The sequence below is a fragment of the Silurus aristotelis genome (genome assembly GCF_946808225.1).
Source record: "Silurus aristotelis genome assembly, chromosome: 24".
Lineage (NCBI taxonomy): Eukaryota > Metazoa > Chordata > Actinopteri > Siluriformes > Siluridae > Silurus > Silurus aristotelis.
In genome coordinates, this window is record NC_139597.1 from 19,356,471 (window position 1) to 19,383,816 (window position 27,346).

Here is a 27,346-nt window from a genome sequence, read left to right on the forward strand (position 1 = left end):
TGTGGTATGAGTGTGTGTGTGTGTGTGTGTGTGTGTGTGTGTGTGTGTATGTGTGTGTGTGTGTGTGTGTGTGTGTAGTATGAATGTGTGTGTGTATGTGTGTGTGTGTAGTATGAGTGTGTGTGTGTGTGTGTGTGTGTGTGTGTGTGTGTGTGTGTGTGTTTTAAATCTTTTTGAGATTGCGAATAAAAAAAACCTTATATGATATAAAACATTACAAAAATAAATTTAAAAGTGTTTAAAAGTGTTAAATAATATCGACATGTTCTTTTATAAATATAACACTGACATCAAGTTAAATCAGAAGCAGTGAAAACAGCAAACAGAACAAAAGACTTATTTATTACTGTGCATTAAAAAAATTCTTGTTTATTCCCAAAACATGAATTAAATTTCTCAGTGTGTACAGAGTCAGTGACAATATTACAACAGTATAATACAGAGCTGTGAAATATTGCTGTAATGGACAGAAATAGTGATGAAAAGTGAGAGAGGAGAAACTCCTCTTCCTCGCTCTCAGACATGTTTTTATATAAAACATATTTACTAAATTGATTTGTATAAAACAGAAAAGGAAGAAAGCAGACACGCAGTTGCTGCTCCTTTAGAAGAGCAGTGGAAAAGTTAGACAGAACAGCATGAAGAGGTTTGTTGGACCATGACAGGAACGGGGAGCCGCTGAACCTCGTGTAATCCAGAGGTTGGTCTGGTGCATGTCATGTGACGGCGACGTTCTGCCCCCCTTCAGGTGTAAAGAACTGCACCTTGGGTACAGCTAGTGACAGGTTGTTGCGCTGCATGGAGTTGTTCTTGCGAATGGAGTTGTTTCGGCGCATGGAGTTCCTCTTACGCAGAGAGTTCTGATGCGAGAGCTCGCTCTTCTGCATGGTCTGGATGAGGATGGACGGCTTCTCGTCGAGCTCACGGGCGCTGCAGCCCGGCGTCCCGACCTTCACCGTGTTCCCAAACTTAGAGTAGTCCACTGAGTAAACCCCCTCCTCTTCAGTGACGATAGGCACGAAGCGGTGACCCCACTGGATCTCCTCACTCACATAAGAAGTGCGAGCCTGCGTGGTGATCCCCGTGGTCTCCACAACACCCTCGAGGATCACAATGATCTCCAGGTCACTGCACTGCAGCTCCATGGCTGACAGGTCATAGAGTGGACTGTCTTTATCGATGACGTGGCAGATGATCAGTGGTGCCAGGAGGAAAATACTGTTGCTGGCCACGGCACTCTCACTCTGGATGTCGATCTGGTGGATAGGGATGACCTCTCCTTCAGGCGTGGTGGTCTTGCGCACCACCTGGAGGCGCACAGCTGCGTTGATGATCATGCTCTTGCGCAAGTCGCCCACTCGGATCATGAAGCACAGACGGCTGTTGCGCACGGCGATGCAGGCCTGGCGGCTGAAGATAAGCGTCTCGGCACGTCTGTGCGACTGCGCCGTCTTCATGAAGATGCAGCCCAGCATGACGGCATTGATGATGAGCCCGGCGATGTTCTGCAGGATCAGAACCGTGATGGCGATCGGACATTGCTCTGTAATCATGCGGCCACCAAAACCTATAGTGACCTGCACCTCAATGGAGAACAGGAAGGCAGAGGTGAAGGACCTGGGAGGAGAAAGATGATCATATTTTAGACAAGAGATTCAAAACACATCCGAGATTTTACTTAACCTTACATTACTACTGTTTTTCATTTTTTATTAAAGAGTTGACGGAGAGCTGATGGTTAGTAATTTTGTAAAATGTTTCCTCCCCAGACCTGAAGAACTCTATGAGTCTATTTATGATCTAGATGTTTCCTTGAGCAACCAGCATGAGCTCTGATCATGCTTATGCAGTGAAAGTTTTGAGGAACCTTTATATCACTGTATGTACTTCTGGGCAAAATATAAACATGTAAATGTTCTTAACATGGATAGAAATCAAGCAGGAATGAGATCTAAAGCACTCCTGAGCTTCTCCTGCATCTCGTCATTGTGCTGCAGTGAGATGTGTGTGTGAGGGAAGACCAGGAAATTCACTTATATTCATCATGTACACAAAAAAAACATGATTCACGTAATATTCAAGACACAAAACTACCATGTCAGTGTGTACAAAACCTTCCAGAAAATCCCATGAAGCTCATGAAGGACCTGATAGATGTGTCTTATAGACTCATAACTGATGTGAAGGATTAATTTCTTGCTGATTTTCTGACAATTACAAGCTTCATGTTTTTGTCATTTTGGACTTGGAGCAGGTTTTTTTTTTTTAGCTCAGGACTGATGTGTAGGCTATGAAGTGCATCCTGATGTCCAGGACGCTTGGTGTGCAGATCAGAAGGTCGCATCTCCATGCACTTGGACTTACTTGACATTGGTGACGCACTGCTCGACGCCGGACTGACGGGCGAGATCCAGGTCTCCATGCGCGAACGCGACGAGCCACCAGGCCATGGCGAAGAGCAACCAGCTGCACAGGAACGTCATAGTGAAGATGACGAGGGTGAAGCGCCACTTGAGGTCCACCAGCGTGGTGAAGACGTCCTGCAGGAAGCGGCCCTGCTCGCGGATGTTCTTGTGCGCGAGGTTGCACGCGCCGCTTTTGGCAATGAAGCGAGCCTTGTTCACGCGGTCCCTGAACACCGGCTTCCGTGGCGCGCGCGACGCCAGCGCGGGCAGCGCGAACTCCTCCGGGATGATGCTTTTCCTCGCCAGCATGTCTGTTCAGCACGTTACCGCCCGCGGACAGGCGATAACCGTGCATTTAATTCAGGAGAAATGTTAAAAATAAAACAGAAAAGAAGCGCAAACACACAGACGGCGCACAGCTCCATCCAACACTTAGACGCAGTCTCACATTCCAGCTGTTTAACCCGACAGATGTGCTGCAGTGGTTTACATCTGACCGAAAGTTACGCACAGAAACTTGTCCTTACTTTCTCTCTCTTGTTTCTTTTTTTTGGGGAGACGCTGAAAGGGATGCGTGCAACAAAAAAAGGTTCTGCTGCTCACCACACACTCCAGAGAGGCTGCTCCAAGTTCATCTCCAGCTGACGTACATGTCAGGGGCGGTCACTGCCTCGTGCACAATCTTCTACATCAACACAACTACAGAATGGAACCCTGCTCATGTCCTGCAAAATACTCCAGCCTTTCTCCAGACCTTCTCCAAACCTGCGTCTTTTCCATATTAATTAATGTCTCATGTAACTGCACAGAACGAAATACTATTAAACAAGTCATGGCTTCAGATCTTCAACACTCAAAACTCTTTACAACAAAAGTGAAATCAAATAAATAGTGAATAAATTCTACATGTGACCTGCAGGGGGCGATACAAGGCCCGCTTAACTTTCCCAGACTTGTCCATGTTTCCTAATTGTGTTCCTGGAGATCACCAGTAACTGCTTTCTCCTGGATCCAGGCTGTGAGGGAACCCCAGACCATCTCAGAGCACCGCACACACTTTACATGCAATTTAGCAGAACCAGCCTCATAACATCACCCTTCCTACTGGTATGAACTGGAAGAACACGAGAGGTTTCAGAGAGAAAAAATGCAGTAACTTCAGGTTCAAATTCAGAAAGATCTCGATGCTGTGAGGTAGCAACACTATCTGCTGCACTCACATCTGAGAATGCTGTTGTTGTTATCATTTGGCTTCTCCCATTAGGGGTCTCCTCAGCAGGCCGTCTTGATGCAACCTTGATATTTAATTCAGGTCCAGGACCGGCACTGAGAGTGAACAGGCTTGTGTAACCCCCCAGGTGTCTGGATCAGTTCCCTGCCCAGTGAGAGTGCAGGATCCTTATCTGCTTTAACACCAGGGAACCTCTACCCAGCATCTGAGAATGTTGCCAGCAAATGAAGTTCATTGACATCTCTGTAAGTTCAGTACAATAACAAGTGCGTTAGTGGGAACCTTTCAGCACCGATGGACACGACTGCATGAGTCCTGATAAAATAGGATGTTCAGACCCGAATTTATAATTAACAGAACTGATAGAACTTTGACCATTTTTGTAAGGAACCGATGTGCATTTTAGGGCAGGTTGTGGTGCATTCTCCTAGAAGATGAATTAAAAGATCACACTATATCCTAAAATGAAAAGAGCTTTTTAATATGCATGATGTATAAATCAGTTTATCGCTAGTCACAGTGAGGGTTAAATCACCAAGAGTAAAGAAATGAACATTTATAAATGCCAGCTCCTTGAAAATCAACAAAAAATAACAAACCAACAACCCTCAAAACCCACCAGTGTATTACCAACATTCCCACTAAGCCTTATTTCTCATGTAAAGCTTTTAATGGTGCAGCTCTGGCATATCACGTAGCATTAACATTATACAGACTTACTGCTAATCCTCTAATCACTTAGCAGGAGATCTTTCTAGACAGACGTGGGATAAGTAAAAAATAAAACCCCAGATTATGTAAGCCTTATAGATCCTGCCTGAATTTACTTTCTCACGTTTTCTGCATTACAATAAATGTATTTTTACTGCATTCATTTTCCTCTAAAATGATTTAGACGATTCCATAAAGCACACATTCAGCAGGAAGTCTTAAATAAATACATCTAAATAAACCATGAGAAAAAGAGCAGTAAGTGAATATAATCCTGTTACCCAAATTCTACATGTGAATGTAAATCTTCAAAATATCTTTAGTCATTTTTTTTTTTTTAAATCATCTTTTCCTGTGCACAGCTGACAATCCTGTCTTTTCTCATCTATTTTTTTCCCCAGATGTATTTATTTATGCAAACTTGGATTTATTAAATATTAATTAAAAAAAAAAGGTATTTTTCTGTTGAAGGCAGTTAAAATATTTATTTCAGTGACGACAGTCTTGAAGGAGAAAGACGTACAGAAAAGTTTTTTGTTTAAAACGAGAAAATACCACGTGCTGTTATGAAAAAGATTTTATGCAGTGATGTAATTATGGGGAATAAACATGGAACATTTTCAGAACGTACTCTGGGTCAACTAAAAGGTTTTCATGACTGTGATTAGCATGAAGTTTTGGAATAATGTTTAATTCTGTAATGTTCATAGGATAAAACTATGATTCTGAAAACTGGTCACTGGAGGTTCATTTTTGATTCCGTTCATTTGCACTGATTTCTCAAAAAAATGCTTTCATATTTTCAACAATGTAAAGATGACACAAATTTACAATGTTTAGCACTTCAGCTTTTATTCAATTGTAAAAAAAAAAAAGAAAAAAGTAGGCACACAGTTTAATGTTAAATGTTTATGCTGTGAACAGTAGTTACAATATGTACATTTAAGACGAGTCAGCTTAAAATGCTTGTAAGAAATATTGCATATAACGCTGCGGGTTTCTGCATGGCACGGTGTGTCATCCAAAAATACATATAAATACACATGGGTAAGGCAGTCGTCCTCGGAGAACGCAGTATTCATCGCATGAAGTGTTTTGGGATCCAGGTCTCTTCAGATTTAATCATGGAGTACCGCTGTACCATAAATACTGAAATGCTGTGATTTGCTTTATAAAACAAAAAAAAAGTAAAGAGTGGCCCTCAATAGAATTCAGTGAAAACAGTGGTGGGCAAATGGATCATGTTACGTAGAGTAGATCGCTTGGCTAAGATCAACTTTAACAGCAATGATATTTAATCTAATGAATATACAAACACAAAAACATGGAGAAAGAGCAAAAATGTTGTCTAATGGGAACAAAGTGGAACAGCTGGACTTCTTCTAATCATGGAGGGAGTTCAGTGCTCATCAGGTTTAACAAATGGTGGGAAAAACCTCTGACATTTCCACACTTATGATGTCACATCACACCGTCAATGGGTTCAGACAAAGACTCCACACTGTAGTAATACACACAGTAGCCCAGGAACACTGTGGTGTAGGGGAAATAATAATCCTGATGATGGGGTTAAGGTGGCAGGACCGATCGTGGAGTGTAGAGGTGTGAATTGGTGTGACGCAGCTGGGCTAAAGATGTTAGGATGGCATTGTGAGTAGGTGTTAAGTGAAGTCCTGCTCAGAGAGAACTGTCTCAGGAGACTGTGTTTTATCAGCGATTCATAACCAGGAGACAAACAGCAGAACCGTCCCGTCCCGACCCGTCCCGTCTCAGTGGGGGCGCATTAATCAAGCATTTAGGAGCTTTTGTATATAAAAGAGGACAATGGCATCTTCTCAGAGCCAGCATTGTATTTGTTAAGTACAAGTCAGAGATGAGCGTTTACACTCCCCATCCAACAGGAAGAAAATACAAAGCTGGAGAGTTTGTGTAGAAAAAAAAAGAACAGAAATACAAATCTACTAACTAGGATTGGAAATTGGTTTCAGCAATCAGGCAAAAAAAAGAAGAAGCTCACTAACATACTGCAAATGAAATCTTTTCACCACTCCTATTGTACAATGTTCAGATACAAAAAATATATTTTGCATAGTAATTAGTGCCTCTGTTGTGTTACAAGTCATCCTTTCAGTGAAACTCAGCAATGCACATTAGACAGACAGGTTGTGTCGACTCTCAGGTGTGCCGACGACTGTGTACAGTGTTAGTACCAGTTCATACATTATACACTATATATATATATATATATATAGCTGCTGTTACTTTTATTAACACACATACATCATTAACTTAATGTAAAAAGGAAAAAAAAGAACCCAAAAAGAATCAAATACTGCAGTTATATAAGAAATCAATCTGCCTGTTTATAAAATAAGAAAAAACTCGTTCCTTCTTTGTACGTCAGCAGTGTGTGTGTGAGTGTGTGTGAGTGTGTGTGGAGGTGCGTTCTGACGGATAGTGCATCTACATGTCTGCTTTGACGAAGGAGGCGAACATGCCGTCCTCCTGCTCCATCAGCGTCTCTGGTTTCCCGTACTCAAGTATGTTCCCTCTCTTCATCACGATCACGAGATCAGCCGTCAGGATAGTGTGAACCCGGTGCTGCGAGGGAACACGCGCACACACACACACGCACGCACACACACACACACACACACACACACACACACACACACACACACACAGAGGCAAACATCAGCAGACAAACACATTTAGATAAAAGCATATTGTTATTAAGACATTAATGCCTATAGGAGAGAACAGTTTAATATCTCATTAAAAAGTGAAGCTGGACATCACATGATGATGCTACACTAATCACTCCACATCATTTTTGACTCCTGGACCACATGAATGAATAACACTGACCCACAGGGGCTTGGAGTTACTCAGAGCTTTCAAATGGCACACAGAAGAGTCGTATGATTACCAACCAGGGTGCGGGTGCAGGTCTGAGGGCATTGCGGGTGGTGGGGTTACTTGTGTGTGCGCACTAGCCTTCTGAACAGGCTTTCCTCCTGCGCTAACAGGTTCGCAGCACTGTCACACTCCACCAGAATCCCAGAGGAAAAGACCAGCACCTGCTCCGCCTCCACAATGGAGGAGACCAGATGCTTCGCCACAGAAAAGATGGAGAGAAGGAAGAGAAAGAAAGAGAAAGTACAGGGGAATGAAGCAAAGTGAAATAGAAACAGATAAACAGACAACCGGAGAAAAAGAATAAGTAAGTGGATGAGGAGAGGAAAATAGCAGCAGGGAAGGTAATGGAGATATCAGGAAAGTTCTTATTTTCAACTCGTTTTAATCCACTTGAATTGATCTCCGCTCTCTATACTGGATTGTCCAAAATAACACCTATAATCAAGGCATTAGGATTTAATCACATCATCACCAAGCTCTTCTGCACACTCAGGCTCCAGCTAAGGATTTTCCTGCTATGTATCTCTGGACATCAGCGACTTACATTGATCTATTTATATCCTGAGCAGTTGAGGGTCAAGGGCCTTGCTTAGGGGCCCAGCAGAAGCAGCTTGGAGGTGGTCAGGGATTTGTACTTATGACCTTCTAATCAGAAGTCCATCATCTTAACCACTGAGCTACCACCTCCCACTATTATTATGAAGTGCAATCAAAGACCTTTAAGTCATTCTGTATTCAGCACTAAAACAGATTATGGTGGAAAAGGCAGAATGGAAACTGTGACGCTTGTAAGCACTGAACATCTCGCTCTGCTGTTTTCTGACTCCCGCTCCGCTCCTGCAGTGCAGCTATAGGAGTGTTTCCTATGAAGGGAACTTACTGCTATGGTGACGACGGTGCGGTCAGCAAACGCTGTCATCACAACCTTCTGTAAAATGTTCTCCTGTGAAAGGAAGCACACGCAGAGCGTCTGTGACTGCCAGCTGAAAGTGTGATGACTCTAAGTAAACTACTTGATGAAGAACACTCAGTGGGAAATGTCTGATAAATGCTGCACTCCAAAGCTCTAGAATAAATATTCACTGCTTTTAATTGGATCTATAAAACATTATAAGCAAAACAGACTTTGTTATATGTCCAGATTTGCATATTTGGAGAGCAGGGAGGTTTTTTTTTACCGTTGCCATGTCGATGGAGGCAGTGGCCTCGTCCATGATAAGGATGCTGCTCTTACGAACAAAAGCTCGGGCGAGGCAGAAGAGCTGCCGCTGACCCACGCTGAAGTTCTCTCCTCCTTCTGTTACTATCGCATCTGTACACAGTTCAAGGTTCCACTGTTGCATGACAATTTATCTTCCTAAGCAGAGTACACAATGTGACCAAAAGTACCTGGACACCTGACTTCTCCGCCCAAACGTGGCGCGTATATTCAGGTGTCCACAAACTTTTGCCCATATCATTTATCCATCAGTATAAGAGCTGCTGATATGTGTGTGGAATAAAACCGAGTACAGGCTAATAATAAAGCATTATTACAAGTCATGCATAACATTCCATTCTAAACCTTCACACATAATCAGAAGGATCAGTTCAACTCAAGTGCAGTTTTTAGACTTTTTTGCTTTAAGCCTCCTCAAACCCCTCCATACCCAGTCCTCCTGGGAGTGCTTTGACCATGTTCTTCAGCTGTGCGATTTCTAGAGCCTCCCAAAGCCTGTCATCTGTGCAAGTGCATTCTGGATCCAGGTTAAAACTGAGGACACACACACACACACACACACACACACACACACACACACACGAAACAAAATGATCAAACAAACACACTATACACCCATACTGGGGAAAGAATGACCATATGCATGTACAGTGCTGTAAAGAAGAACACTGCATGACCATAAGAGGCAATGGCAATGAGCCTGGCTTCACTCCACTGACCTCATGTTCTTCAAGAGCACTAGGGAAAAGTCTTTCTACCATGCATTACTCTTACTTCATCACTGAACCGCATTTCCCACTGAACGCTTTGTGAAAGGCCTTGGCGTGGCATTCTGGGCTCATCGCCGCAGTCCAAACCGGGCCTATGCTATATTAACACAGAACCTCCTGGGATTAACAAGCTATCAGTGCTATTAGCTCTGCTTCATGTAAACCATCAGCAGCACTTTTCAGATGAACCGATGATGGAAAGCAGTGATAGTGAAACAGTTTGGGTTTCTCTACACAACATCATAGGAACACAGTGCTTGCTTAGATGAAGATAAGAATGATTAAGTGCTGGGTAAATAGTGTGTGTGTGTGTATGTGTGTGTGTGTGTGTGTGTGTGGTGTGTGTGTGTGTGGTGTGTGTGGGTGTGTTGTGTGTGTGTGTGTGTGTGTGTGTGTGTGTGTGTGTGTGTGTGTGTGTGTGTGTGTGTGTGTGTGTGTGGTGTGTGTGTGTGTGTGTGTGTGTGTGTGTGTGGTGTGTGTGTGTGTGTGTGTGTGTGTGTGTGTGTGTGTGTGTGTGTGTGTGTGTGTGTGTGTGTGTGTGTGTGTGTGTGTGTTCGTGTGTGTGTGTGTGTGTGTGTTCACACCGGATGGAGCCACTAAACAGCACTGGATCCTGAAGAATAATGGACAACCGGGATCTCAGAGTCTGCAGAGGCAGCTTGCAGATATCAATGCCATCAATAATGATCTTTCCTGATAAAAAAAAAAAACAACAACATTATAATTAAAGAACACTTAAATACAGTGTGTAGATAGTCAGTGTGTAGATAGTCAGTCAGTGTACAGTTTGAAAATGAATTTATTTATTATTCATATTAAACTGAACTAAATGTGAACTGAATGTGGAGAGATAATACTGCAATATTCTGCTTCCAACTTTTTCAGTGGAAAGTTTGAAAGATGTGATGTGAAATCAGTCGCACGTTTCATTTTAGCTTTATATGGATACGCTGTGAGTGTGTGCTTATTCAATCTGAAGTTTAAAACATTTTATTAAGCACTGGTCATGCTCAAAAACCGATTATGTGTATTTTTGGATTTGGCCACAAGTTCACAAAAATGTCAACTCACTGACCTAAAAAGAATCGACAAAAGTAAAGGACAAAAGATAACGGAATGAAAAGGCTACGGAATGAAGGCATGAACTAATATCGATAACTGAATAAATATTAATTTCTGAATGTTTTATATCATGTTTTATGTTTGCAGGTGCTCTGTTCTTTCTGTTAGGCTGGACTAATCTCAATGAGCCTTAAGTGCAGCTGCTTCACAGACATACATAAATCAAAGAGGTGATGTCTAAAATGTCTAGAAATATCAACAAGGCTCAATGTGAAGTGTCCGAGTTCTCTAAAAGCTAATGCCTCGACGTGGCATCATTGTCGCTTGTCAACGTGACAGAAAACGTAAGTGGTGCTGCATAAACAAAGGAAGGAAAAGACTAGCTGAAATATGTCTGGAGCTGGGTAAGCAATCAGTATGAAGAAGTCTGACGTTTAAATGAATCCTGAATGCTTTCGTCTTTTGGAGCTCTTTCCTTGAAGCGAGAGATGAAGAGACATTTATCAAAAAATCCTTCGTAAATCTTATCCACTTCTACACAGAATGGCAGCGCACTTTAGTTCCCTTTGAGAGAAGAAATACGAGGAGGCTTCACCTTCAAAAACATCCACCATATTGAAAAAGGCCAGAGACAGTGAAGACTTTCCACTGCCTGTTCTCCCACAAATGCCCACCTGAGAGAAAGAGAGAGTGATACAAAAAGAGAGAGAGAGAGAGAGAGAGAGAGAGAGAATCATGTTCCCATGTGCCACCTTTATACAGTCACAATCCTTCATGTACCAGACTGCTGTTATAAACCAGACAGGTCTTTGTGTAAATAATATGCCTGTACATCAAAACATCAGAACAGAGGACGAGTTTTATGCACTTTTTAAAGATACACAGTAAAACTAAGGCATGGAACTGATTAAAGTGATGAGACACACTAAAAAGTGAACCTGTGCATGGCAGAGACGTGAGGAAATAAACACTGTTGTGACAAAACCGCCAGCTGGATGATGAAGTGGAGGCGATTTCATTAACATCACATGGCTCTTTCTCCTTTTCTACACTAACACAATATTTTGGTTTTTGTATTTTCATTGAAAACATTTTTTTTTTGTAAAATCAACAAATATGTTAAATAGGCATGATAATAAAAAAGTGCTTTTTAAACATCACATTCCAAACTAATGCTCATTTGCTGTTATAATTCCCTCCATTCTTCTGGGAAGATGGACTAGATTTGTGGAGATCGTTGTTCAGCTGTAAGAGTGTTTGTATCGTGATGTAGATAAGGTGAGGAGGCCTGCAGGGTTGCAGTCACATTCCAATAGGGTTTAGAGCTTTATAGCAGGAGATCTTCCACTCGAACCCATCGAAAGCAATCTTCATGAAGCTGGCTTTGTGCACAGGGGCATTGTCACGGATCGAGTCTCCTAGTTCAAAGATGTGCGATACAACTGTGTGCCGTGGGAAGTTTGTGTGAACAGTTTAGAGAAAGACGACATATAGCCGGAAAAGTCATGTGTCCCAATACTTTTGCTATGTCGTGTAATTGTAGATGGGATTACATACAGTTATATTTTGATGTAAAACTATTTTGGTATAAATTTGGAACTATCATTATCATGAATCCAAACAAACGTACCTTCTGCCCAGGGTTGATGAAAGCATTGACATGTTTAAGAACAGGTTTTAGCATGAGGTCGTATCTCACACACAAATCCTGGATCTTAATTTCTCCATGCTGAGGCCAGTCTTCTGCCACCTGGGAGACATCTATGGGTGAAAAGGGGACAGTCTGATGAGGCTTCACCTCTCTCATTTTTCTTTTAGATCCTGAACTAAAATGTTTCATGTCAATGTTTGACATATTTCTCTGATATCACGGCTCTTCGTTTGAACAGTCTGGTGGAACACGAAAAGATTCATATGTGGTGCGTTTACCAAAACAGGGTCGAAAGAATTCTAAATACACTTTCTAAACACAGATAAAAGCCGTAAGAACTGTTCAGCCGGTGTATGTGAGCTCTCAGGAAGGTTTGCAATGTTTTCTGGAATAACACAGACTCAGACACAGCTCTTCTCCTGAGGCAGTGACTTGTGAAGCAGCTCCATGAATCACCACAGTGGACTTACAGCAGAGAGATACACTAGATGAGAAGAAAGCACTTGAAGAAGCTGAAATCATCACTAGTTTTTATCACTGGGACGAATTCCTGCGTTTCTACTCATTCGCTGATATAGAGCTCCTTTTTCCATTGCGTCACAGAGGAGGAGGAGGACGTGGATAGACATGGACTTTCTTTGGCAGTCTGATGGACTGATCAGTAAAGATCCAGACATGCTTCTGCTGTAGTGTCCCTCCTCGTCCTCCTGACTCAATCCTCCGTCGTTCTCCAGAGTCAACATGTTTACATTTGCACAGAAGGCAGAATAAACTGCGTATGTCAATTTGGAAATTGGGCCTCATTGGGGAATCTTTCATACATTCCCACATGCTGATAATACAACAGGAAACAGGAAATCTGGGGTTTTCTGAGGTTGGGATCGGGAAGCCTCATTTTAAATCCAGAATTAGGCAACATTCCTCATACTGTATGATGTCTCATTATTTGTCTATGTGATGTGCACACAAGTAACCTTTTATAATGAATTATTACTAGTCCCCTTATGAATTAATATTGTTATGACACCATTTTCTACTCACTGTGCTACTGAGTCTGATCACACTATTCAGAAAAGATGGATTTACCTATGGAGCCCTCGTAGTTCTCCGATTCTATGCTCAGGAAGCTATTAACCTTCTTCACTGCTGCCATCTGAACCTCCAGATCAGCCAGGTTCCTCACGACCCAGTTCAGATAATTAGTCACCTGTTGACAACACAGAAATACAAAACTAATTAAGCATTGCTCTACTAATTGATCTAAACATCACTGATATGATACTAAACAGCAGCAAGGAAGCAGGATTACCAGGCAATGTTCCAAACATGAGATTATTTTATATTACATTTCATGGAAATATTTGGTTTCAATATTCATATCACTAACGCGTAGCTGCTGTTTAATCTCCTCTCACTCATTTTGTTCTCCACAAGTATTGAACTGTTGTATATTTAATTACATTGATCGGAGTTGTGTGTGTGAAGGAATGTATTTGGGTTGCTAATCACTATCCTATCCATTCATCTAGTTTAGAGTCAGATTAGCAGTGTGCTAGCTAGATTTTTTCAGATGCTACTGTGGTCAGAGTTGAACATGGTGGAAAAAACGTTCCAGATGCTCATGTTGATACAGCATACTTCTGTGCTATGAGCTTCCATGCTGTGCAGTCTCAATTACAGATGCAATGATTTTGGAAACTTTGGAGAACTTATATAGTATTATTGTTGCAGTTATTATATAATAAACTGATTTCATGTTTCTTGCACTGATTTATTCATTAATAAGATGAAAAACAATGTAATTTGTGGCCTGTATGTGGCTGTTAACTGACGTGCGGTTTGATGTGTACTGTATATTAGTGACGTTCATGACTAGTTAAAGCTGGTGTATGTAGACGTGTTGTGGATCTGCTATTAGAAATTTTACAATTTATTTTATTTCTTATCAAAGGACTCATTTTCATGAATGAGATTCAAAAAGCCAAGTCAGTAAAATGATGCGATCACCAGTGTATGTTTCTGACGCAGTTCTGACAGTTTTTCAACAGTTAAATAATAAAATGCTAAACGCTGATGTTTTAATTGAAATTTGTTCTCACTGTGAGAGCATATGTGAGACCGAGTCCAACCAGACCAGCCTGAGTTCCAGAAGAAGACATATAGATGGAAGCTACTGCAGCAGTTAGGACTATAACTGCACCCAAATAATCCTGAGAAGAAGAAAAACAGAGTGTATTATGTCACAGGGCTCTGATCAAATTCTCACCACACAATAAAGACCTGCTTCTGTTTTTCATAAAGTCTTTTTACTTACTGTTCTGACTTCCAGCCACCGGTTGGCAGCAGAGAGGAAGAGGTAAGCTATGTTGTTGGTGTCAGTCAGCTCCAGCATTCTCTGCCTGAAGCGTGCTTCGTGTCTGATGAAACACATAAAACACGTAGTGAAACACAACTTTTTCCATACGTTTCCCGTCAAACTTTTTAACTTGCCAGAATTTCCCCACATTTTCTTCCCAGATATCAGATAGGGAGGTTTAGGGAGGACAGAGAAAACATTACAGCATTCTCCATTCAGAGCATCCTCCACAAAGTTCTCACAGTTATCTCCCAATCACAAGTTAGGACTCTTGGAGCTGAAGATACTTTAGCGCCCAGAGCACTAACCTGAATGCTCGTATAGTGGTGAGACCTTCTGCAGTCTCAGAGAAATGGCAGAGTAAAGGAAGCTGAGTGGAGTCATCCAGGTCCTGCAGATCTCTGGGTTTTAGAGAGTAAGAGAGTAAAACAACAGTGCAAAATCTCAACACTGACTTCAAACTTTTCAGATCAGAACTCACTTGGATGCGACACGGAAGTACTTCTGGATAAAGTAGAAGGCCACTGCGAGGGGCACCAGGGCTAAAAGGAAACCCGGTGTCACGGAAGCAATGATGCCAATAGCAGAAAGACAGAGAAGAGTGGATCGAGTGAGAGACTCCAGTGTAGGAGGAATGTGCTGCAGGGAGAAATAGAGAGAGAGAGAGAGAGAGAGAGAGAGAGAGAGAGAGAGAGAGAGAGAGCATTAGCGTTAGCATGTTACATTTCTACACGTTACAGCAGAATCACACAGGTACTCTCTCAGAGATAAAGCCTATAGTAGCATCTCCATGTGATAGTCCTTAAATCCCAGAGCATTCATTTGTTTAGAAGTTCACAGTAACTGATTAAAACAGTTGTGTTTCTCACCTGATCAATGATGTTGGTGTCGGCAGAGAAGCGGTTGAGAATTTGCCCGAGTGGAGTAACATCAAAGAATCTGACACGAGCAGAAATAATAATAAGGTAATAAATGGTTATAACTGCTTCAATGTAATTATATTAGTGCCTGAATCTGTGGTTGAATGTAAGTGTGTGTACCGTATAGGTGCATGGATGATCTTATTGAGTAGGTCATGGTGAAGATTACTGGCAGCAGCAAGACCCAGAAACTCAACAGTGAGGGAAGTGATGAGACAGAGGACGATTCCTGCTCCGCAGAGTATAATAAAGACTTGCACGTAGGTTTGTTGCTGTGGGAGAAAAAAAACACAAAAATACAAAAAGGAAATTACTCACACAAGCATGCACACCTGGAGCTGCACATATCTTCTCCTTACTGCAATCGATCACCTCATTCATGTTGTTCATCTCACCTCAGGACTTTGCATGCCGCTGTACCCTTGTGTGTAGTTGGTGGCGTTGCCATCCAGGTTGACGCTGAAGTCACTGATATTGTTTTGGCTTGAGGAGGTCCAAGCTGCCAGCCAGTAATCAATGGCCACCATGACGGAGTGCTTAGCCAGCTGGGAGGTGACCATCATAAACACCAAGAGAAAGCCACCAGAGGATAAATAACACCAGCAAACCCTCCATGGGATTTTTGACCTGCGGCTGGTGGTAGTGGACATGTTGTCATCCTCATCTTCCTCCTCTTGCTCTTCTGTGAAAGAAAAGAAATAGGAAATCGTGAATGATATGAAATATTTGGCGCATGAACAGCACCGTTTCTAGGCATAGGGTGCAACCAGCTTGGGGCGCCAGTGAGCCCCTGCCCCGCCGCCCTCACCCTTGCTCATTTAAAAGATTTGTGACAGTAGGAATCTTGTCCAGGGTTCCAAAAAAGGCTAGAAACTGCTCTGGTCATGAAAGAGCTTGAAATAAAATGTAGGGTGAATTACCTTCATCTTCATCATCCATTTGATTCTTGGCTTCTCTGGAATAGAAAGCTCTTCTCAGCGTTTTCCTCTCGAGAGTCGTCTGACTTTCAATATCAGTGTCCTGGAATATATCAACAAAAACATCAAATCTTGCCTGAAAGCATTTTACCTGCAATTTCTGTCTACACTACTGCATAAGCAGCAAAATGAATACGCTGAATGTTAGATTTTAAATGGATTTGTGGGATATGAATGAAGCAGCCTGACCTTCTCCAGTTCCTGGTCCTGCCTGTTCATGAGGGTCTTCCAGTGCTCATAGAGCTCCACATCATGTGTCTGGATATCCTTCAGTGTGCCTTCTCTCAACACAGAGCCATCCTTCATTGCTATGATCTGATCAGCAGAACATCAACAACCCAGAGTTTTTATCATAACCACTTTACTACATATCAATTCCATTTTTATTAAACGTCACTCCTGCCTCAATAAATCATCCTCAGGATAATAGTGTAGCTTCAATTCAGTGAATTTGAAAATGATCTTCCTCATGTTACTGACACTGACCCAATCTGCATGGATGAGGTACTGCAGCTTGTGTGTGACCAGGACCGTAGTGCGCTTATCATCCTGCAAGAACTTCAGAATGCCCTCCTGCATGAGATGGTCACTTAGATGGATGTCCAGAGCAGAAAATGGGTCATCCTACAAAGGGGACAAGATGCACAGCTTCTCAGTGTGTATACCAGAAAAACAAGGTGAATGCACATTGGTAGATACATACCATAGATTCTATATATATACTATACTATATTTATGTATATAACCTGAGATATTACAATTATTATTCAAATATTTAAAATAGTTGATTAAAATATGTGCATAAAATACTTTTTCTTTTTTATCTGCTCATTAAATTCAGCTGTTTTTTTTCCCAGACCAGCACACATATATGTGTAATACAGTCTTACTAAGACTCTAATTGTAAAATTAATGATCAATTCTTACCAGAAAAACAATGTTGGTGTTTTGATACAAAGCTCTGGCCACACAGATCCGCTGTCTCTGACCTCCGCTGAGATTTATCCCCTAAACAGCATCACACACAAAACAAGAAATATTCATTCCTAATGTTAAATATGCTCAGTTTACACAAAGCACAAAGAAATATTCAGTGAAAATGAACTTGTCACTTTTAGATGCATCTCTTACCCTTTCTCCAATTTCAGTCTGGTCCCCGAACGGGAGGAGATCAATATCTGGCTGCAGCGAGCACGCGTCAATCACAGCCTTGTATCTGTACGATCAAAAATAATGCTAGTTCCACTAATCGCATGCACAGGATTCTTCAACATGACAGTGAGAAGGTCAGCAAAGTAAAATTCCATTTAAACGTGTCAGCAGCTACACATGATCGTTAAACAGGCATCTCTCACCTCTGCTTGTTGAAGGAACTACCAAACGTGATGTTCTCCTCGACAGTAGCATTCAGCAGCCAAGACTTCTGAGCTGCATATGCCACAGAGTACCTGTTCTTACTGCGAGGAGAAACGAAGATGAACGTGAACAATGGCGCCGATATGAAGCGATCAGAAGCACAACACACCGAGGGTTAAAAAAAAAAAAAAGACAAAATACACAAGTTAATGAAGATTAAAAAAAAAAAAATGCAGGGAGTCACGTCACTGGTAAAGAGTGAGGATTTAGACCGTGGCTTGTTTGTTACTTGTTTCACATGTTTTACTTCTTATTTTAGATTTACTACGAACAGTCGAAACGTTTTTGTCCCAGATGCTGTTTAATTAAAGGAGAAAAAAATATTTGCAAGACAATAAAATAATTAAGAAAAATACTAGAAATGATAAAACATTACACAAGGGAGGTTCTGTTTGGAACAATAAAGACTGATAATAAATATAAATGGATAGGAGTGGATTGAGCAAACTCTGGATCTCTGAACATCGACAGAACTACCAGAGGAAGTGGCATCAGAGGCATGAATGAGGCCACTGAACGGGCAACAACTCTAACCATCTACACCTGGAGTTCCTTCTAGTTCTGGAATGGTTCCGAGGAACCTATTTCTTATCCTAATCAACAACAAGGTGTTTAAACACCTGAGAATCTTTACCAATATTTCCCTTCTGAGAACAAGTGATCCAGGTTGTTATTCAGACTTCTCTGGAATATGGTGATCATTTTCTGGCAAACGTTTACAAAAACTTTGATTTCTGAAAGACTCCCGACATTTTACATACACCAACACACATCAGGTATCGATGGACATTTTACACAGTACATCAAAGAATGGATGGTTAGATTCATGGATGTATAGATGGATGGACCACTGCACTGCTGTTACACAACTTTCAAAATAAATACCTCCGTCCTGCGTGGGAAAAATCTGTCTCATACTCGCTGTAGACAGGGGTCAAAACATCGTTTTGTAAGTCATGGAAATTAGAAGAAATTCAAAGCACATTCACACATCCTCATGCTCTCTCATTGGAAAAAAACCTCAGAAGCTTGATCTTGTTTTACTGATTATTCTTAGAGCAAGCATAAATTCCCATAACACACACACACACACACACACACACACACACACACACACACACACACACACACACACACACACACACACACACACATAACACACTAAAGGATTCATTCTGTGTGGTGACAGTAATAACTGCGACCTTGGGAAGGAGCTCCAAGGTGTGTGTGTTTGTGCATGTGCTCACGTGTGCACAAACATCTTTATGGAATACCTTATGCAGCCATCATGGAGTATCTCACAATCAGGAAGACTGATTGAGCGTAGCATTGAAGGAGGACACAGAGAAAGACAGAACACACGTGGAAAGAGAGTTAGTGGCAGCCCATTGGGAAAATCTCTGCAAGGACAATAACAGTCTCTTCTTCATTTCTGACTACTGTGATATTTTTAGCTTTGTGTGAAGAGTGCTGTCAGTGTCTTCAGAGAAAGAAATATTGCATCATAAATTCTGCACAAGGAGAGCAGAGCATGAGATATTAAGCAAAGCCTGACTTTCTCAGTTCTATCAAATGTAGAATTACTATATAAAAGATCATAACCTGACTATAGCAGGCGGTTAGGTGATGTCATGCAGCACAAAAAAAGCACATGGCAAACTTACAGACTTTGTGTCAGACTGTTGAAATGCTAATCAGAGACCATCTCCAGTATGGAAGTACTGAAAGATGGAGGCATGAGCGTTCTTACCAGTAACAGGAAACAAAAGAGAACACCAACAGTGTTAGTGATCAGCACCAAATGAGACCGAACCATGACTTACAGCTGAGATGAATTGTTAAGGACAAAAACTGCACAGGAATTACACAAAGGTGAAGATGGAGCACACACACACACACACACACACACACACACACACACACACACACACACACACACACACACACTGAAACGTATGCACTCACTACACACACTGTGTTGCATACGGTGGATAAAAATAAGTGTGTGAAATGTTTTTATGAAACAACCTTTGATTAGCATCAGGTATTAGAACATCGGTGGAGATAACATTCACAGAACATAATTGGACTGGAAGATGCTCTTACTTGCTCCAGTAGACTTTCCCACTGAGAGTCTGCATCTCGCCTAGCATTGATAACAGCAGCGAGGATTTCCCACAACCCACCTGGCCAACAATCATGGTTAGCTGACCTGCAGAGGGCAAGCCAAGGTCACAGCAGGAGATGTAATTAACACATTTTTTCCATTGTTACTGCAGATCACTTCGACCAGGGGCCAAAGGAACGACATTATACAAATATACATACACTGTACGTACAAATGTTTGTAGACACCTGACTAGTTCCACAAGATTTTGTGGAGATTTGTCTTATTTACTGGTGTAGGTGAGAAGTTGAGGAAGTCTGGGGTGCAGTCAACGTTCACATTCATCCCAAAGGTGTTTAATAGTGTTTACAGCTCTATAGCAGGAGATCTTCCACTATAAACCATGATCTTCATGGAGCTGGCTTTCAAAGACGTCAGACACAACTGTGTGACTCGAACTTTGTGCTCACAAATAAGACAGATGTCCCAATACTTTTGACCAAATCATGTATATACACATAAATACATAATAAACATATGTAATAAACATTCTTTTGTATAATGTAAAAAAAATATCGATTTTAAGCCATAACTAATTAATCAAACTCTGAACCAGGTTTGTTTTATATCATCTCACCTGAAGGAATGCAGATGTTGATGTCTGACAGGGTTGACAGGTTGCTCCCCCATGTGAAGTATCCATTATTCACCTGAATAAAGCGAAAACACAACACATGAACGGATCGTATAAAAATAACCACACAGCAAAATTGACCCTTCTGTATCTCGCTTCAAACTACCTCCAATGCTTTTGGGAACAAAATGTTCATTTACTATGACAATAATGTTCCTATCCATCAAAAAAAAAGGAAAGGAAAAAGAAAAAAAGCCGTGCGTGGGTCAAATCCACAGCAGGCCTCGGAGTCAGTGGGAAAATGGCAATACGGAGAATCGAAAGCAGCTGGGAGCGGCGCTGGAGATCGGGAGCGAGCGGATGTGACATGGGTCACAGAGTCAGGTCCAGTGCATTATTTGGATTTGTTGTTATTGAGTTCATTAGTTAGGAGGCTAGTTTGGCCCATAGGGAGGCTTCAAGGAAATGGGCCCTTCAGGGACCTTAAGTCAGAAGAACAACAAAATAAAACAAACTATAAAACAAATGACTATTAAATTCTTCTCACGAGAATTTTAGACATTTTTCTGGCTGCGGTTCTGAAGAGAAACCAAACCCAAACCAATCCATCTGAAGAGTTCTGAAGTTCAAGTCTGTCATAGAATTCTTTTTTTTTTTCGGTATGTTGCTTCTCTGTTTAAGTTGCATTGGTAATATTATGCAATGTCTGAATGTGAGAACATACGTCCCTGTTCAACCCTCTACGTGTCAGACGTGACACATACATGGGACAGGGGTTAAAAGCAGCTGAGATGAGAACAAGCAGACCCTGTGGAGCGCTCTGGTAATTCAGTAGCAGGATGTGCTCTGTGAGTGTGTGAGAAGGGCCTGAGAATCTGAGCTGATGGAACCTCTGTGGAGGCTGGTGAACCCTGACCTTCACGGCGACGTCCTCGGTCTCGGTGGGGCGCAGCTGCCTGCGGACGGGCTGATCGTAGTTATCCATCTGATAACGTAGCGGCTGCTTCCTATTTATCACCTTCGTCTGCAGGGACACACATTAATCTGGATTTTGAATTCAGGCATGGAACAAGATATAGAATTCACCAAACACCAAACATGCTTAATATGCTAATAAATATAAATATTAGAGAGCTGAAAATCATTTTCCTTTGATTTAAGCCACAACATTTTCTCTATAGGAGAGAGAGACTTCTCTTTATTAAAAGATCTTTCAGCATTTACATTCAGTTCCAGCATTTCTGTCATCCTAAAGACTGTAGAAATAGCAGCATGACTGAAAAAACCCATATCCACTGCCAGGGTAAACATCTGAGAATGTAAATGTAGGATAAAGATTCCCTAAGGGTCATGACTTCAGGAGAAAAAGGAACATTTTGAGGTCACAAAGTGCCCAAATGAACAATTACAGACTTGCTCTGTGCCAAACTATTTCAAAGGTGCTTGAGAAACCTCGAGCATGAACGTATGTGCCTGGAGGTTCTTGACACTAGGAACACAATGAGATACCAGGAGAATTCTGCACTCAGATATAAGAGCTTTTTAGCAACAAACTCTCAAAAAACAGTTCATCATCAAGATGATCATCCAGACCTACTGTACAAAAGGTCTATGTCTTTAAAGTCCAATCAAAAACACATCCTCATGCTAGTTCAGTAGGAACTAATTAGCACCAGCCTGAACACACTCATGGTCAGGGCGAGATCCCGGGACCCTGAGATTCATTCTTCTGCACTAATTCTGATCATGTATTCAGAAATAAAATTAATGCTGTTATACTTCTGTTAATACTGAATTCAGGGAATCACAAGCTTCCTGATTGGTTTAATTTTGTATGTATTCTTATTCTTGTCCCCACCCTCCCATACCTCTCCCTCTGCCCCACTTTCATGCCCTGCATGGAGCACACGTCAGAACACCAGGCTTTTTTAGCATGTTTATGGGTTTTCAATCTGCCCAAAACTCACACTCTGACGTTCTCCCCTTACAACTCCGTCCTCAGGAGACACACAGCACTGACTCTCTCTGACTGATCCAGATCTTTCTGACTTCTGAGCAGCAGAGCAGATGATATACAGTGGGAATGAGATGCTTTTCTTCAGGTGTGAAGAGTGAGTCTGAGCGTTCTCCTTTTGACTTCTCTTCAAAAAGGCATTTTACTGGATATTGTTTTTTTTTTCTTGGCTATTTCATGAAGATTCTCAGGACATCAGGAGTTTTAAGTTTTTGTGAATTGCTCTGTAGCTCTGTTGATTGGCTGAATAAATAATTGTGTATAAATGACTGTGCAGCTTTAAAGTAAAGTGGACATGTACAAGCTGCTGACCAATAATATCTCATTAATTCATTGTTGTTCCCATATTCCTGTTCCTGAAATTTCTCACACTCCATTAATCCATCCATCCATCCATCCATCCATCCATCCATCCATCCATCCATCCATATATGAATCTGTGACTGAGTTTGTGTGTGTACTTACACCCCCAGTGGATTTCTTGTTGGGGTCATAAGCCACTGCGATGTCTCCATTTCTCCAGCTGTCATCTCCGATCTCTTCACTCTGCAGGAACTCGCCAAGCTTCTGAACACTTTAGGAAACAAGCCAAATGACCAGCCGTGAAGTCCAAGACCCAACAGATTAAATGATGCCCTTGTGTGCGCCTTTTTCTGCCTCTTCTTTTGCTTTTCTAACCGATTACTGTTCTTTTATTTTTTTACTTTTTGCTTATGCTTGGAAACAGAATGTGCATGTGCCTACGTTTCATCATGTAGGTTTTGTTGGTGCTTTAGACACACTAGTTTACAGGACAGGTGCCACCCCTTCTTCTTTTTTTTAGCGTAGCCTAGCTTAGCTAGTTTTATTCTGTTTGTTAATCAGGTTGGATATATAAATGATAGCACCTTTATTATGTCCAATTCTTCAGCACTGTCCTCCAAATCTAGTTTCCCTGCCTCTCTTGGTGTCCTGTGTCTTTCCTGTCCTTATACCAGTCGTTCTTTTGTATACTGAACATTAAAGAGCAATTAAAAGAAGAATAACCATACCTCTAAACTCCTGTCCTACTTATACACACCACATCTTCTGTCCAAACAACCCACAACACTAAACTGTTATTGTTCCTGCACTCCCCTCAGGCTCTTGCCTCCTGTCGGGACGTCACAGTAAGCATCTGGTGCTATAAACATTCACACAGCTCAGGTTTCTAAAGTGCTCTGGACCGATATTCCAGAGTTTAGAGCCGATTTAAGGAATATTTTTCGTTCTTCCAGATGAGCTGTGGTTCTCAGTGATTCTACGGATTAGCAGCAGGCCTGAATCAGCTGAGGAACAGTTCAAATCAACATTTAACTGCTTTACACACAGAGTGATATGTCATAGAATGCAAAAGGGTTATATCAAGGTCCTTATCATCAGCTATTGGTTTCACAGTAAGGTGTGGTGCTCTAGATCAAATCAGACACTGTTTGCAGAAAGAAAACATTCTCCATTTCAGAGAATCTGTCTCCAAATCTAAAATGTCTTTTCCAACAAAACAAAAAGTTTCTAAAACGACTGTGCTGTGTGAAGAACCCAATACCTGATCAGGGCTTTCACTGCGAATCGCACCACGGTGGAGAGAAGGAAGAGCGGCGTGACCAGGATGTGGAAGAGAGCCAGAGAGGCGAAGGCCTTGGCTGGACTCAGCTTGTTCTCAGGATCACTGATGTATGCATGAGTAACAAAGGTCTGAAAGAAAATGTTGGAACGCCGCTTATGAAACTGAAATAATATACATATATAATTAGACTTAATGGATATCACATGAGTAGGGGGTCTTACCACTAACACAGCAGCAATGGGGATGGCTGCATTCATAAAGACTGAAAGGAGAAAATTATTAATTTTTTTTCTTCATTTTACGATCAAAGCAAAATTCGTTATGAAACAGTGCTTACTGGACATGGACGTGTAGAATGCAAACGTCCTGAGGCTCATGAGTTCCTTGTTCCTGGTTTCCAGCACACTGTTGCAGAAAATGTTCTCCCAGGCATACAGTTTCAGAAGCTTAATGCCTTTCAGGATCTCTGTGGTTTTTTTCAGACGGTCTGTTGAGTAATCCTAACAGGAGAGCGAAATCAGATGTTTGAACCCTCAAATATGACAGGATTTTATCAGCATGTACAAACAGGACCAGACCAATCAGGAGGAGTTACCAGCGTGTTTTTCTGTGTGTCGGCCAGCTTAGTGGCAATGAGGTACTGAATGGGGGTCAGCAGCACGATGACCAGGGCACCAAGGAGCGCGCTGGACCCCAACAAGTAATATAGCAGGATCACGCCCATGATGATCTGAATGAGGAGGAGACCGTAAGTTATTAGCTTTGATACTGCAGCTGGACAACGACTGCACAGCGATCAGACATTTCCACACTCTATGTTTAAAATCTGATCTACTGAACACATCAACCCCTATGAGATATCTCCAATATTCCATGTGCAATGTTTAACATTAAGCTGCATCACCAATATTTCCTAATGATCACTGGAAGATGAACAATCTCGTTCTTTCATTTGAGGCATCAGACCAAAGAAAGACACATGGACAAACATATAGACTGATAAATGGACAGCCTGAAAGCTCACTAAGAAAGGAGTCATTTCTATTCCCAAATCTTGGAATTATGCTGATAAATCTCATGAAAATGTGGTACAGTGTCTGGAAAGCCCAGCATTATGCTAAAACAATCCAGGCCATGTGAGAGCTGAATGTGATTCATTTCCAGCCCTGGAGAAAAGACGTTTCACCTTTAACTGGTTTACATAAAGAAACCTCCTCATGGAAACAGTGAATAATGCCCATAACAAAGTGTCTGAAGGTCTCTCTCGCTGAAAGTGGACTCACTCCTGCTAAAACAGAATGTGAAGGCAATAGAAGGGTTTAGCAATGTGATGTACCAATTTCATGCTCACAGTGGAGTATAAAATTGCTATAATGTTTAAAATAAAGACATTTAATCCTTTCCAGACACTTTCCAGACTCCAACACTTCATTTACCTGCACAGGCATTGCCCACAGGTTGGGACACAGAAACAGGAACCACATCAGCTGGTTGGTTTCTATGGCCACCAGGTTGTTGATCTGTCCCAGGGTCATCTCTCCCATAGACATGTTGGAGGTGGAGAGGCGCAAAATCTTGTTGTAGATCATCGCCTAGTAACAGAGCGTGTCAGTAGAGCTACGTGAGAGTGACAAAATCTATGAAGCAATTTTTTCATTGATCTATTAAATGTTCCTGAACCCTGCATGACCTACCAGCAATGCTCCTCGTAGGTTGATGCCTGTTTCTATAGTGACGTAGTAGGAGGCTTGTAAAAAGGTACGCTGGAGCACCAGAGCCAAGAAGAGAAGAACTGCCAGGACATACGCCTTTTTGAACAGCTCCGTAGAGGACATGAAGTACACGCCAAACGGTAGATCCTCTGTCTTACAGGCACAAGACGTACACGAGGTTAAAACATGAACAATACGCAAACACCGTGGAACTAACAGGAAATCTGTACTCCTCAAAGACAGTCGTCTTCAAATATGGAAAGATATTCGTTTGAGCAGAGCCATAAAATACACGTCTTTGTAAACGTCTGTTTTGTCAGTGGCATCACAGGGAGAATCCAGAGTGTGTGTGAGCGGGTGGGACACGAGTGTAGAATTGTCCAGGTCACACAGATATGCGCATCTGTTCTCACTCTACGCCTTCTACCTTTCAAAACGTAGACCTATTCTTCACCTTTAATCTGCTCGAGACATGAAATGACTACGATATTCATCAGGTCTCTGTGTCATCGCTGATGTCATTCCACACGCCCCGCTCTCAGCCTTGTGTCTCTGATATCTAATAAACCTAATAAAGGCGTCGTCTGATATGATGCTGACTGGAGTGGTGAGGAAATGTCACAGTAGATGTTTCTACACTAAAAAAACACTTCTGGTATTCCGAACTTGGCGTGTGAAGGTGACTTTGCTAGAAGCGAGGATGTGATGTCAGAGATAAATCACGGCAGATGACGCTGGCGAGTCTTTTGATGATACGATGAGATGATGAGGTCATCTGATATGTTAATTACTAAAAATGAGGGTGGAAATGACTGAGCGATAACAAACACCAAGTTACGTCCCATTATATATTCCATTAAGATCATATCTCACCTAACTGACAAGAGGGACGAACTGGAATGCGAAGTGTCTCTAAGAACATTCAGGCTTTTTTCGTATTTTTATGGCCTTCCACAGACGCCGTGTGCAAATCTTAAAAACATAATGATTTAATATCACTGTAAAAAACAGCTGGTGACCGAGACAGGACCTGGAGTGTCCTGTCACAGAACCGTCCTGTTTTAGCCTGTTGATCTCCACCCCTGTGATCAATACTGTCCCCATTTACAGCTTGTACAACAATAAATTCATGCATTACCACATTACACATTACCAACGCAATCCTAAGCAACATTTCTACTCCTCTGATTCCTTGGTTTCAGAGCCACCAGTTTAAGTTCCTAATCTTCTGTGTTTCTTTTTCCATCTGCTCTTCAGCTCAGCTCATGTTCTCGACCGCTGCATTATGGTTCTGTGTATATTCAATTCTCTCACATTCAAACAGCTTGTTTTTTTCTTCTCGTACATGTAGCATGTCTGTTATTCTGTACAGCGCTGTGCATCTTCTCACTGACATTCTCACGCACACCTACACAAAGCCATATTCATAGTCACAAGCTAAACTGGAATTGAGCACATCGTTATTTTTAAAGAATCTTCTGTTTTCATGTTCCATCATATAACATCATTATATATGTGGGAATATATTATATATTATATATAACTTACAGCTCAAAGATACCAAACCAGCCCACCTTGGTCATGTTAAAGACTTCAGTCTTGTTCTCCTGGTTCAAGTTCTCTACAATTCCAGAGATGCAGAGAGGTCCAGCAAAGC

The 27,346-nt window shown here is 41.6% G+C and overlaps 2 protein-coding genes across 8 annotated transcripts in view; both read right to left on the reverse strand.

Annotated features, from left to right (window-relative positions):
• Positions 1–339: 339 nt before the first annotated feature.
• kcnj8 (potassium inwardly rectifying channel subfamily J member 8) lies at positions 340–2,784 on the reverse strand. Its single transcript, XM_083527894.1, has 2 exons — positions 2,365–2,784; positions 340–1,617 (listed from the first exon to the last, which is right to left on the reverse strand). The coding sequence occupies exons 1-2, from the start codon at positions 2,712–2,714 to the stop codon at positions 717–719; spliced, it is 1,251 nt and encodes a 416-aa protein (XP_083384020.1). The 5' UTR covers positions 2,715–2,784; the 3' UTR covers positions 340–716.
• Positions 2,785–2,936: 152 nt separating this feature from the next.
• The window catches only part of abcc9 (ATP-binding cassette, sub-family C (CFTR/MRP), member 9), a 39,822-nt gene continuing 15,412 nt past the window's right edge, over positions 2,937–27,346 (reverse strand). For 3 of the 7 annotated variants that reach the window (XM_083527854.1, XM_083527852.1, XM_083527851.1), the window contains 34 exons: positions 27,264–27,346; positions 25,672–25,842; positions 25,414–25,569; positions 24,573–24,707; positions 24,315–24,477; positions 24,199–24,239; positions 23,957–24,105; positions 22,858–22,966; positions 21,295–21,402; positions 20,382–20,454; positions 19,744–19,849; positions 18,912–18,950; positions 18,523–18,558; positions 17,577–17,678; positions 17,353–17,437; positions 17,149–17,229; positions 16,708–16,845; positions 16,411–16,536; positions 16,165–16,264; positions 15,640–15,926; positions 15,365–15,516; positions 15,194–15,263; positions 14,806–14,963; positions 14,633–14,725; positions 14,283–14,385; positions 14,068–14,178; positions 13,055–13,175; positions 11,948–12,078; positions 10,913–10,991; positions 9,840–9,948; positions 8,916–9,019; positions 8,445–8,578; positions 8,147–8,209; positions 2,937–6,948 (listed from right to left, as the gene is read on the reverse strand). The exon at positions 27,264–27,346 is cut by the window's right edge and continues 112 nt beyond it. In XM_083527854.1, coding sequence (XP_083383980.1) covers positions 6,811–6,948; positions 8,147–8,209; positions 8,445–8,578; positions 8,916–9,019; positions 9,840–9,948; positions 10,913–10,991; positions 11,948–12,078; positions 13,055–13,175; positions 14,068–14,178; positions 14,283–14,385; positions 14,633–14,725; positions 14,806–14,963; positions 15,194–15,263; positions 15,365–15,516; positions 15,640–15,926; positions 16,165–16,264; positions 16,411–16,536; positions 16,708–16,845; positions 17,149–17,229; positions 17,353–17,437; positions 17,577–17,678; positions 18,523–18,558; positions 18,912–18,950; positions 19,744–19,849; positions 20,382–20,454; positions 21,295–21,402; positions 22,858–22,966; positions 23,957–24,105; positions 24,199–24,239; positions 24,315–24,477; positions 24,573–24,707; positions 25,414–25,569; positions 25,672–25,842; positions 27,264–27,346 — 3,854 coding nt within the window. In that variant the 3' untranslated portion in view covers positions 2,937–6,810. Of the gene's footprint in view, positions 6,949–7,280; positions 7,461–8,146; positions 8,210–8,444; positions 8,579–8,915; positions 9,020–9,839; positions 9,949–10,912; positions 10,992–11,947; positions 12,079–13,054; positions 13,176–14,067; positions 14,179–14,282; positions 14,386–14,632; positions 14,726–14,805; positions 14,964–15,193; positions 15,264–15,364; positions 15,517–15,639; positions 15,927–16,164; positions 16,265–16,410; positions 16,537–16,707; positions 16,846–17,148; positions 17,230–17,352; positions 17,438–17,576; positions 17,679–18,522; positions 18,559–18,911; positions 18,951–19,743; positions 19,850–20,381; positions 20,455–21,294; positions 21,403–22,857; positions 22,967–23,956; positions 24,106–24,198; positions 24,240–24,314; positions 24,478–24,572; positions 24,708–25,413; positions 25,570–25,671; positions 25,843–27,263 lie in introns of all 7 variants that reach the window. The other 4 variants (XM_083527853.1, XM_083527855.1, XM_083527857.1 and 1 more) reach the window with 4 other exon arrangements.

Excerpts from the sequence above, each read along its gene's own strand:
- kcnj8 (XM_083527894.1), bottom strand. The coding sequence starts at position 2,714 with ATGCTGGCGAGGAAAAGCATCATCCCGGAGGAGTTCGCGCTGCCCGCG. Across the intron at positions 1,618-2,364 it reads CAGTGCGTCACCAATGTCAA|GTCCTTCACCTCTGCCTTCC; the intron begins GTAAGTCCAAGT and ends TTCTCCTCCCAG.